At 48.6% G+C, this 12653-nt stretch overlaps 1 protein-coding gene across 1 annotated transcript in view; it reads right to left on the bottom strand.

Moving 5' to 3' along the window:
* Nucleotides 1–897, bottom strand: part of CLINT1 (clathrin interactor 1) — a 107877-nt gene extending 106980 nt beyond the window's left edge. The window contains exon 1 of the mRNA XM_056517350.1: nucleotides 489–897. Within this exon, the coding sequence (XP_056373325.1) occupies nucleotides 489–529 (41 nt within the window). The 5' untranslated portion in view covers nucleotides 530–897. The remainder of the gene's footprint in view (nucleotides 1–488) is intronic.
* Between the last annotated feature and the right edge of the window lie 11756 nt (nucleotides 898–12653).

Raw genomic sequence — 12653 nt, 5'->3', positions numbered from 1 at the left:
CCGGCGACCGTCACCTAACGGTAGTGTGAATGAGGCCTTAGAGATCTGCAATAGCTGTAGACCCCTGGCTATCAAGGCATGCTGGGAGTTGTAGTTTGGGGACCACTAAAGCAGAGATTGTTGCTATAGGCAACGCCACCGGTCACGTAGGCAACATTCTGCCATTTCAATAGGTGACCTATTGCACAATCCATAGGTTATTAGGTGTATCGGTATTGCGTAAAAAACCGTCACATGACACGTCCCATCGTATTGTGATAAAGGTCACAATAATAACACTCCTATACAGAATTATGGGGTTTACCAGTGTTTCCTAAACAGGGTGCCTCCTGCTGTTGCAAAACTACAACTCCCAGCATGCCCAGACAGCCAAAGTCTGTCCGGGCATGTTGGGAGTTGTAGTTCTGCAATAGATTCAGACACCGTGACAGGCCGGGCCCGGTGTACACACACAGCCCAGCTCCCTCCTCCGCCCCATGACAACTTACGCTTTATCCACCAACTCCCGGACTTTCCACATGTTGAGCATCTTCGCTCCCGATCTCTCTTCCTCCGGTCCCGAGGACTTGCTCTCTCCCCTCTTTCTCTCTCACCGGAGACCTGCCGATGTCACTCCGCGCAACCGCTCCGCTGCCCTACACGCAACGACCGATCGCGTCACGTCGCGCCTGCGCACTAGCAAGCTCCAAAGCGCTCTACGCAAGCGCAGTCGCGTCACGCGTCGATCGCCAACCAGACGACTCATGCGCAGTCCAAGATAAGGAGAAACCAGGTAGTGAGTTCGCGCCTGCGCGGTCAGACTTGACTTCACAACGCATGCGCGCTGTGGTCGCGTTCGCCCTGAGCTTTTTCCGATTCTCCACGCAGGCAGGCGAGCTCCACCTTGGAAGTGACGTCAGGAGGACAGGTAACTAGTGAGGCGCGTCATGGTAACGGAATAATAAGCGCCTGCGTCACTGGCAGGGGGCGTTACCCAGTGGAGGACTGACAGCACGTGATGCGGGGCGGAATCATAGAGCTGTCAGCTGTCTTTAACCCCTTCATTAAAAAAAGGAAGCAACAAATCAGAGCCCAGCCTTCATATTAGCACAGCGGTTTATAAAATCGAAGCTGAGCTGCCATTGGTTTCTATGGGCAACAAAGACATTTCTCTTTTGAAAAACCTCACAATGGCGATTTAGGTTTTTCCAAAGGTTTCAATTTTTTTTTTTAACGCCGTATTATTTATTTATTTACCATATGACTTATTGTAGAATGAAATTTTTTCCCTTTTTTTATTTATAATTTTTTTTAAACGTTTAGGGCAGTGGTCTTCAAACTGTGGCCCTCCAGATGTTGCAAAACTACAATTCCCAGCATGCCCGGACAGCCGTTGGCTGTCCGAGCATGCTGGGAGTTGTAGTTTTGCAACATCTGGAGGGCCACAGTTTGAAGACCGCTGGTTTAGGGCATTTAACTTATGGGAACAATAATGTTAGAGTTTACTAGTATGAACTTGTAAGCGCGCGTATGAAATATGTAAATTTAGAGTTTTTATTTGACAAATAGAAAAAGATGGGGGGGGGGGGGTGAGATGAAGTTTTATTGGGTGGGGGGTATATTTTAAAAGAATATATTAAAAAATTTAAATTTTTTACTATATATATATATATATATATATATATATATATATAATTTTAATTATTATTATCCCCGCTGAGGGGACTTGTATAAGCAATCATTTGATTGCTTATACCAGTTGTTTTCCAAACAGTGTGTTTCACGCTTTTGCAATACTACAACTCTCAGCTGGCCTGGACCGCCAAAGACAGAGAAACTAAGCTGCATACATACCCAGCCTATTCCACGCTGACAGGGTGACCACTACAGAGTCAAAGGGAGCATCCATGAGAGGTTTCATGGGCCTGATTGCACACAACGAAAATTGGGCGTCTGTTGCCTCTAGGTCCTGGTTCGGTTGAGCAGACCAATTACAAGTCGGTGGATACCCACCTGGATGCCCCAGCAGGAGCGTCTCAGCAGGGCCAGTGTTGTGCAGGATCCTGTACTAAGTCTTCTAAAGTACCTTCTAAAGTCTTCTACGGTACCTCAGCTACACTCCTGAGAAGACCCTGTTTTAGCGCCAACAATATTGGAGTTGTACTCGAGAACCCCCACAAGTCATAATCATTTTACCATGCCAAGGGTCGAGTTTGGCTATCATCATTTGGTACCAATAAGGAGTCCTTATCAGACCCAATCATTAAAGGGGTACTCCGCCCCTAGACATCTTATCCCCTATCCAAAGAATAGGGAATAAGAAGTCTGATCGCGGGGGTCCCGCCGCTTGGACCCCACGCGATCCCTGAGCAGTATTGGGCAGCGGTGCCGGCGGCTCGTGATGTCCCGCCATGCCCCCTCAATGCAAGTCTATGGGAGGGGGCGTGGCAGGCGTCCCCCCTCCCGTAGACTTGCATTGAGAGGGAGGGCATGACATCACGAGCCTCTGGCACCGCATCGCTAGTCACCTGGCACGGAGCAAAGTTAGTTCCGTGCACTGGAAGACTGGGATGCTGCAGCAGAGATGGCGGGGGTCCCAGCGGCGGGACCCCCACAATCAGACATCTTATCCTCTATCCTTTGGATAGGGGATAAGATGTCTAGGGGCAGAGTGCTACTTTAAGTCCAAAACTGCTAAGCATACAAGTACCTTTTCAAGATTGTTTTTCTTTAGGCTATGTTCACACCTCAGAATGTCACGGGCGTCAGCATATTATGTGGGCTCTAGGACTGCACAGGAATGGGCCGTCTCATAGATGGCTATGCATTCCTTGCGGTGTCCGCAGCAAGAATGAACATGATTATTCTTTCTGCGGACACAGAAAAGGGAAACATCTGGCACGGAAATTCTGCTGAGTGCTCAGTGCAGCAGAATCCTACGGGACTCTGCTGCAGCGGAATTTCTGTGCAGACATTCAAAGCGGAATTCCGCACAGAAATTCTGACGTGTGAACATAGCCTTACTGATACACAGAAGCAGCTACTTCTCCTCTGCACACACTAGTAACCCTTGCAGAGCTTACATCCTGTTGAAGGTAGCCTGCAATAATTTTTATTCAATTAATTTACAAACTAATGGAAAATCTCCATATACAGTGATCACAGTTCTGTCAAAAAAGAACTATCCAGTTATACATTGCTGCAATATTGTGCACCAAATGCAAGAAATCGCTGAAGTGATGGCGGACATGCTTATCAACACATTATGCTCGATGCAGCAAGAAAAGTTGAGCCGTTCAGGATATCACTGGGGGTCCCAGAGGTTGAGTCCTCCATGATCAAACAATTAACACCTACACTGTGGATAGGGGCAGGAATACCCCTTTAAAGGGGTATTCCGGCCTTGAGACATCTTATCCCCTATCCAAAGGAGAGGCGATGGCGCAGGTTGTACTGGAGGACCGGTTCTAAGCAGTTACTGGTCTTCACCAGAGCCCGCCGCAAAGCGGGATGGATTTGCTGCGGCGGTAACTACCAGGTCGTATCCCCCAGTAACAACTCGACCTCTCTGGCAGCTGATATGGCGTGGTACACAGGGAGTAGGCAGGAGCGTAGTCAGACATAGCAGAGGTCAGGGCAGGCAGCAAAGGTTCGAGGGCGAGTAGAGGGTAGCAACGGATTCGGCAACAGGCGAGGCAATAAACACTGTAGGGAACGCTTTCTCAGAGGCACAAGGGCACAAAGATCCGGCAAGGGCAGGAAGGGGCAGGTAACATTTATTAGGAAGAGGTCAGGGTTGGTGATTGGTACACTGGCCCTTTAAATTTACAGAAGGTGTCGCGCGCGCGCCCTAGAGAGCGGGGCCGCGCACGTTAGGAGGCAGGGATAAACGGTGCAGGGAGCCAGGTAGGACAGACAGGGACGCGGCGCGTGAGCGGGGACCAGCCGCCACGGCAGCCGCGTCCCTGACACAAGGGAACCCGTGCCCCCGGTCAGCGCGTCTGACCGGGAGGCGCCGGGATCCCGAACAGGGAGGCCGGGGAATCGGGCGCTCTGGTCCGGGGGAGGGGACCGGAGCGCACGCTGTGACAGTAACCCCCCTTAGGTCTCCCCCTCTTCTTGGAGCCCAGAAAACTGAGGATGAGACTGCGGTCCAAGATGTTCTCCTCAGGCTCCCAAGACCTCTCCTCAGGACCTCAGCCCTCCCAATCAACCAGAAAAAAATCTTTTCCACCGAGAGATCCTAGTCACCAAGTTCTCCTTGACAGAAAAATTATCGGAGGTACCGGCAACAGGGGTGGGAGAAACAAGCTTGGGAGAGAAACGGTTAAAGACAGCAGGTTTAAGAATGGAGACATGGAAGGAGTTATGGATTCGGAGGGAGGGGGGAAGATGAAGCTGGTAAGAGACCTGATTGATCCGGCTCTTGATTTTATAGGGTCCCAAGTAGCGAGGGCCCAACTTGTAACTAGGGACCCTAAATCTGATGTATTTAGAGGAGAGCCAAACCTTGTCACCTGGGCGGAATTCCGGAAGAGCTCTGCGTCTCTTGTCGGCTTGGACTTTCATACGAGCGGAAGCCTTGAGGAGAGCAGCGTGAGTTTCACGCCAAACGGAAAAGTCCAGTACAAGACTGTCAACAGCAGGTACAGAAGAAGGAGTGGAATACTGCAGCAGAGGTGAAAGAGGATGACGGCCAAAAACTACAAAGAAAGGGGACTTGTTAGAAGCAGAGGATTGTTTTTAATTGTAGGAAAATTCCACCCAGGGAAGTAGATCCACCCAATTGTCATGGCGAGAGGACACAAAGTGGCGCAAATAGTCGCACAAAATTTGGTTGACCCGTTCCACATGGCCGTTGGACTGAGGGTGGTACGAAGAAGAAAAGTCCATTTTGATCCCGAGCTGACCACAAAGAGCCCTCCAGAATTTGGAGACAAATTGTACCCCACAATCCGAGACAATATGTTTGGGTAGGCCATGGAGACGGAAGATATGTGTTGGAAGAATTGTTTGGCTAACATGGGAGCTGAAGGTAAACCGGGCAGGGGTACAAAGTGAGCCATTTTGGAGAAGCGATCTACCACGACCCAAATAACGTACATGCCATAGGTGGAGGGAAGATCAGTAACAAAGTCCATAGCGATGTGAGACCAGGGAACTTCAGGAACAGGTAGAGGCAAGAGGAGACCCACTGGTTTCTGACGAGGGGATTTATCCCGGGCGCAAATCATACAGGCCTGGACGAAGTCCGAGACATCTTTCTCCAGAGAAGGCCACCAGTACCTTTGGGAGATTAGTTGGAGAGATTTTTGTATCCCGGGATGACCAGCAAAAAGGGAAGCGTGGCCCCACTTGAGAATTTGCAGCCGCTGACGTGGAGGTACGTAAGATTTGCCCGGAGGAAGAAGGCGCAGGTCCAAGGGAGCGACGGCAATAAGGCGTTCTGGTGGGATGATATATTGGGGAGATAACTCGTCACCCACCACATCCGAAGAGCGAGACAGAGCATCTGCCCTAATGTTCTTACAAGCAGGATGGAAATGAATTTCAAAATTAAAACGGGCGAAGAACAAAGACCACGAGCCTGACGGGGATTTAGTCTCTGAGCAGACTGGAGATAAGCCAGGTTCTTGTGGTCCGTGAAGATGTTCACAGGATGTGTTCCGCCCTTGAGTAAATGTCTCCATTCCTCCAGTGCCAACTTAATGGCCAGCAGTTCTCTGTCTCCAATGGAGTAATTTCGCTCCGCGGGAGAGAATGTTTTAGAAAAGAAGCCACAAGTCACTGTCTTGCCCCCGGAAGACTTTTGGGTGAGGACAGCTCCGGCCCCCACCGAGGAGGCATCTACTACATCTACGAGAGAGAAGGACTTGGTGGAATCTGGCCTAGAGAGAATGGGTGTTGTGGAAAAGGCGGCTGTCAGAGACTGGAAGGCTTCTTCAGCTTGGGAAGGTCAGGATTTGGGGTTGGCTCCTTTTCTAGTTAGAGCCACGATAGGGGCCACAAGAGTGGAATAATGAGGGATAAATTGCCTGTAGTAATTAGCAAAGCCCAGGAATCTCTGTATGGCTCAGAGACCAGAGGGGTGTGGCCAATCCAGAACCGTGGAAAGCTTGGCTGGATCCATTTGAAGTCCTTGGACTGAGATAATGTATCCCAGGAAAGGCAGGGAGGACCGTTCAAAAATACATTTTTCAAGTTTGTCGTATAAGCGATTTCTCCTAAGGGGAGTGAGAACTTGTCGCACATGGACCCGATGTTGGTCCAAATTGGGGGAAAAGATGAGGATGTCATCCAAGTATACGACCACGCAGGTATAAAGCAGGTCCCTGAAGATGTCGTTGACAAATTCCTGGAAGACGGCAGGCACATTACAAAGGCCGAAGGGCATTACCAGATACTCAAAGTGCCCGTCCCTTGTGTTAAAGGCAGTCTTCCACTCATCTCCCTCACGGATGCGGATCAAATTATAGGCCCCTTGAAGGTCCAATTTGGTGAAGATCTTAGCCCCTTGGAGACGGTCAAATAGCTCAGAGATTAGGGGCAGAGGGTAGCGGTTCTTGATGGTAATTTTATTTAGTCCTCTGTAGTCAATGCAGGGACGGAGAGAACCGTCCTTCTTGGCCACGAAGAAGAAACCAGCTCCAGCAGGGGAAGAAGAATTTCTTATGAACCCCCTCTGCAGGTTCTTACGAATACAGTCGGACATGGCAAGAGTCTCAGGAGGTGAGAGAGGATAAATTCTGCCCCGAGGTGGAGTCGAACCGGGCATCAGGTCGATCGGACAGTCATAGGGTCTGTGAGGAGGAAGGACCTCAGCTTGTTTTTTGCAAAAGACATCCGCAAAAGAATGGGATGGCTTGGGCAGATCAGGAGGCGGGGAAACTTGCGGGACCAGTTTGACCGGACCAGGCTTGAGACAATGGTCAAAACAGGAGGAACCCCATCGCAGGATCTCACCGGTGGTCCAATTCAGGACAGGACAATGTCGTTGAAGCCACGGCAGACCCAGGAGGAGTTCAGAGGAGCAGAAAGGAAGGACAAAGACCTGTAAAGTCTCTGTATGAAATATTCCAATGTCCATCTGCAGAGGCTGGGTACGGTACTGCACAGTGGTAGAGAGCCTCTCACCGTTAACTGTAGAGATGAGGAACGGCTTGAGTAGACGGATTACTGGAATGCGGTACTTGTCAACCAAGGAGGCGTGAATGAAGTTGCCAGCTGAACCTGAATCCAAGAAGGCGGTAGCGGAGAAAGAGGACTTGGAAGAGATGAACAACTGCATGGGTATGGTGAGACGTGGAGAGGATGAATCCATACCTAGCAACGCCTCTCCCACGTTTACTAGGTGCAAGCGTTTCCCGAACGCGGGGGACGGAAAGGACAATCTTTAAGGAAGTGCTCATTACTGGCACAGTACAGACATAGGTTCTCGTCTCTGCGGCGGCTTCGTTCTTGCGGAGTCAGGCGTGACCGATCCACCTGCATGGCTTCCACGGCGAGAGGCCCAGTAGCGGTTTGAGGTGGACGCTGAAAAACGGGAGCCAGACGAGGGTAGCGTCTAGGACGAGCCTTTTCCTTTTTAAGGAGGAGTTCCTCTTGTCTCTCGGCCAAATGTTTGTCAATCCTAGTGGCCAGCAAAATGAGGTCACTAAGGGTGGAAGGTAGGTCACGTGCAGCCAGAACGTTCTTTATCTCACTGTTGAGACCCTTCTTGAAGGTGGCACAAAGGGCTTCATTGTTCCAGTTCAGTTCAGAGGCCAGGGTGCGGAACTGAATGGCATAGTCACCCACGGAAGAACCTCTTTGGGTCAAGTTAAGTAAGGCAGTCTCTGCGGAGGTAATCCGGGCGGGCTCCTCAAACACATTCCGGAACTCTTGGCAGAAGTTCTGGATGGAAGAAGTGGCTGGATCTGTGCAATCCCATAGTGGAGTAGCCCAGGCCAGGGCCTTCCCGGACAACAAATTGAGAATAAAGGCTAACTTGGCTCGCTCAGAAGGAAACTGGTCGGACAGCAGCTCGAGGTGAAGAGAGCACTGCGACAAGAACCCACGGCACTACTTCGGATCTCCGTCATATTTATCAGGCAGGGACAAACGGATCCTGGAACCGGTGGCAACTGCAGGCGGAGGTGTAGCGGCAGGTGCAGACGGAGAGGCTGGCTGTTGCTGAGAAGGCAGAAGCTGCTGCATCATAGCAGTCAACTGGGCCAGCTGTTGACCCTGCTGGGCCACAATGGAGGTGAGGTCCGCTAGGCTTGGCAGGGGAACATCAGCGGGATCCATGGCCGGATCTTACTGTCACAGACCGGCAGGACGGGTAGTGGATCCTCTGGACCAGAGAGGCGATGGAGCGGGTTGTACTGGAGGACCAGTTCTAAGCAGTCACTGGTCTTCAGCAGAGCCCGCTGCAAAGCGGGATGGATTTGCTGCGGCGGTAACTACCAGGTCGGGATTTGCTGCGGCGGTAACTACCAGGTCGTATCCCCCAGTAACAACTCGACCTCTCTGGCAGCTAATATGGCGTGGTACACAGGGAGTAGGCAGGAGCATAGTCGGACGTAGCAGAGGTCAGGGCAGGCAGCAAAGGTTCGAGGGCGAGTAGAGGGTAGCAACGGGTTCGGCAACAGGTGAGGCAATAAACACTGTAGGGAACGCTTTCTCAGAGAAACAAGGGCACAAAGATCCGGCAAGGGCAGGAAGGGGCAGGTAACATTTATTAGTAAGTGGCCAGAGGTCAGGGACCAGCGCACCAATCAAAGGTGCGCTGGCCCTTTAAATTTACAAAAGGTGGCGCGCACGCGCCCTAGAGAGCGGGGCCGCGCACGCCGGGAGGCAGGGACAAATGGCGCAGGGAGCGGGGAGCCAGGTAGGACAGACAGGGACGCGGCGCGTGAGCGGGGACCAGCCGCCACGGCAGCCGCGTCCCTGACACAAGGGAACCCGTGCCCCCGGTCAACGCGTCTGACCGGGAGGCGCCGGGATCCCAAACAGGGAGGCTGGGGAAGCGGGCGCTCTGGTCCGGGGGAGGGGACCGGAGCGCACGCAATGACAAGTTGACACTCACAAAGCTGGAGAAGGCTATAAGAAGATAGCAAAACATTTTCAGATGTCAATATCCTCTGTTCGGAATGTTATTAAGAAATGGTAGTTATCAGGAACAGTTGAAGTTGAAGCAAGATCTGGAAGACCAAGAAAATATCAGACAGAACAGCTCGCAGGATTGTGAGAAAAACTATTCAAAACCCACGTCTGCCTGCACAATCCCTCCAGAAAGATCTGGCAGACACTGGAGTTGTGGTACACTATTCCACTATAAAGAGATACTTGTACAAATATGGTCTTCATGGAACAGTCATCAGAAGAAAATCTCTTCTACGTCCTCACCACAAAAATCAGCGTTTGAACTTTGCAAATGAACATATAGACAAGCCTGATGCATTTTGGAAACAAGTTCTGTGGACTGATGAGTTTAAAATTTAACTTTTTGGCCGGAATGAGCAAAGGTACGTTTGGAGAAGAAGGGGAACAGAATTTAATGAAAAGAATCTCTGTCCAACTGTTAAGGGTGGGGGTGGATCAATCATGCTTTGGGGTTGTATTGAAGCCAGTGGCACAGGGAACATCTCACGAGTAGAAGGAAAAATGGATTCAATAAAATTTCAGCAAATTTTGGATGCTAACTTGATGCCATCTGTGAAAAAGCTGGTTAAAGAGAGGATGGATTCTACAAATGGACAATGATCCTAAACACCCCTTGAAATCCACGGGGGATTACATCAAGAGGCATAAACTGAAGGTTTTGCCATGGCCTTCACAATCTCCTGACCTCAACATAATTGAAAATCTATGGATAGACCTTAAAAGAGCAGTGCGTGACAGACAGCCCAGAAATCTCAAAGAACTGGAAGTTTTTTGTAAGGAAGAATGGGCAAAGATTCCTCAAACAAGAATTGAAAGACTCTTGGCTGGCTACAAAAAGCTGTGATACTTTTTTGGTTTTCTGTTATTTTGAAAGTGTAAATGATGGAAATAAAATCTAACTTTTGTTGACATATTATAAGAATGTCTAATCTGTAATTTGATGCCTTTTGGAGATTTTTCCATCTTTCCTTGGCTTCTTTATGCACATTAATACAAATTTTTACCTGGGGTGCCCAAACTTTCGATCCCCACTGTACAGTGGGGCAAAAAAGTATTTAGTCAGCCAACAATTGTGCAAGTTCTTCCAGATGAGAGAGACCTGTAATTTTCATCATGGGTATACCTCAACTATGAGAGAGATAATGAAATAAAAAAAATCCATAAAATCACATTGTCTGATTTTTAAATAATTTATTTGCAAATTATGGAGGAAAATAAGTATTTGGTCACCTACAAACAACGGGGCAATTGCCCCACGAGATTGCTGCCCCTCCCGTACTATAGCACGGTGGAGCGAGAGCTGTCCCGCTCCACCATTCCTTCACCTTTCTCACATGCTGCTCCATTCTTGCAGTGTGGTGACAGCTAGAGAGAGCTGATCGGGCGCTGTATGGTAGAGGGTAGTTATTAAAACTCGGGGGGGGGGGGGGGGAGGCGATGCACAGAAAAGGGCACATTATAAGTCAGGGGCATTAAATGTGAGGGGCACATGACGGGGCATTATAAGTGAGGGGCAAATGTTAAGGGGGCACTATATGTGAGGGGCACATGACAGAGGGGCTCCCTGTCATGTGCCCCCCACATATAATGTCCCACTGACATTTGCCCCTCACTTATAATGCTCTCTGTCATGTGCCCCTCACATATAATATTATAACAGGGCATTATATGTCCTGTATCCCTCACATATAATGCCCAATGTCCTGTGCCCCTTACATATAATGCCCCCTGTGCTGTGCCCCTCACATATAATGCCCCCTGAGGGGGCAGGACAGGGGGCATTATATGTGAGGGGAACATGATGGGGGCATTATATGCTAGGGGCACAGGACAGAGGGCATTATTATTATGTGGGGGGGGGGGGGAGGACTGGTCATAATTATATGTGGGGGCACCGGATGGGGCATTATTTTTATATATGAAGGGCACAGAGTGTTTTGCATTCCTGAGATATAGTGTATATTATAAGGATATATTCAGAGGGTTCAGTTTGTAGTAGTATTATATTCAGAGGGTACGGTGTGTGGCGGTTTTATATTCAGAGGATGCGGTGTTTGGCAGTATTATAATAATAATTGTTTTCAGGTAGAGGATCAGAATCCACTGACGTAGTGAGTAGTGAGTCAAGTTCTGCAGAGAGAACATTTAGCTGGACCCGGCGGTGTGTACATCTAAATTAGATAAGGAAGGACTATAGAGAAGACATCACCTGTAGTCACTGATATCATTGTGATTTCTCACTATAGAGAAGACGTCACCTGTAATCACTGATATCATTGTGTATGGTCCTCACTATAGAGAAGACGTCACCTGTAATCACTGATATCATTGCGTATTCTCCTCACTATAGACAAGACGTCACCTGTAGTCACTGATATCATTGTGTATTGTCCTCACTATAGAGAAGACGTCACTGATATAATTGTGTATTCTCCTCACTATAGAGAAGACGTCACCTGTAATCACTGATATCATTGTGTATGGTCCTCACTATAGAGAAGACGTCACCTGTAGTCACTGATATCATTGTGTATTCTCCTCACTATAGAGAAGACGTCAATTGTAGTCACTGAGATCATTGTGTATTCTCCTCACTATAGAGAAGACGTCACCTGTAGTCACTGATATCATTGTGTATTCTCCTCACTATAGAGAAGATGTCACCTGAGGTCACTGATATCATTGTGTATTCTCCTCACTATAGAGAAGACGTCACCTGTAGTCACTGATAACATTGTGTATTCTCCTCACTATAGAAAAGATGTCACCTGTAATCACTGATATCATTGTGTATTCTCCTCACTATAGAGAAGACGTCACCTGTAGTCACTGATATCATTGTGTATTCTCCTCACTATAGAGAAGACGTCACCTGTAGTCACTGATATCATTGTGTATTCTCCTCACTATAGAGAAGACGTCACCTGTAGTCACTGATATCATTGTGTATTCTCCTCACTATATAGAAGACGTTACCTGTAGTCACTGATATCATTGTGTATTCTCCTCACTATATAGAAGACATCACCTGTAGTCACTGATATCATTGTATATTCTTCTCACTATAGAAAAGATTTCACCTGTAATCACTGATATCATTGTGTATGGTCCTCACTATAGAGAAGACGTCACCTGTAGTCACTGATATCATTGTGTATTCTCCTCACTATAGAGAAGACGTCAATTGTAGTCACTGATATCATTGTGTATTCTCCTCACTATAGAGGAGACGTCACCTGTAGTCACTGATATCATTGTGTATTCTCCTCACTATAGAGAAGATGTCACCTGTAGTCACTGATATCATTGTGTATTCTCCTCACTATAGAGAAGACGTCACCTGTAGTCACTGATAACATTGTGTATTCTCCTCACTATAGAGAAGACGTCACCTGTAATCACTGATATCATTGTGTATTCTCCTCACTATAGAGAAGACGTCACCTGTAGTCACTGATATCATTGTGTATTCTCCTCACTATAGAGAAGACGTCACCTGTAGTCACTGATATCATTGTGTATTCTCC

Source organism: Hyla sarda, chromosome 4 (genome assembly GCF_029499605.1).
Source record: "Hyla sarda isolate aHylSar1 chromosome 4, aHylSar1.hap1, whole genome shotgun sequence".
NCBI classification, from domain to species: Eukaryota; Metazoa; Chordata; class Amphibia; order Anura; family Hylidae; genus Hyla; species Hyla sarda.
The sequence above is the reverse complement of the archived record's forward strand: the minus strand, read 5'-3'. Positions and strand labels throughout refer to the sequence as shown.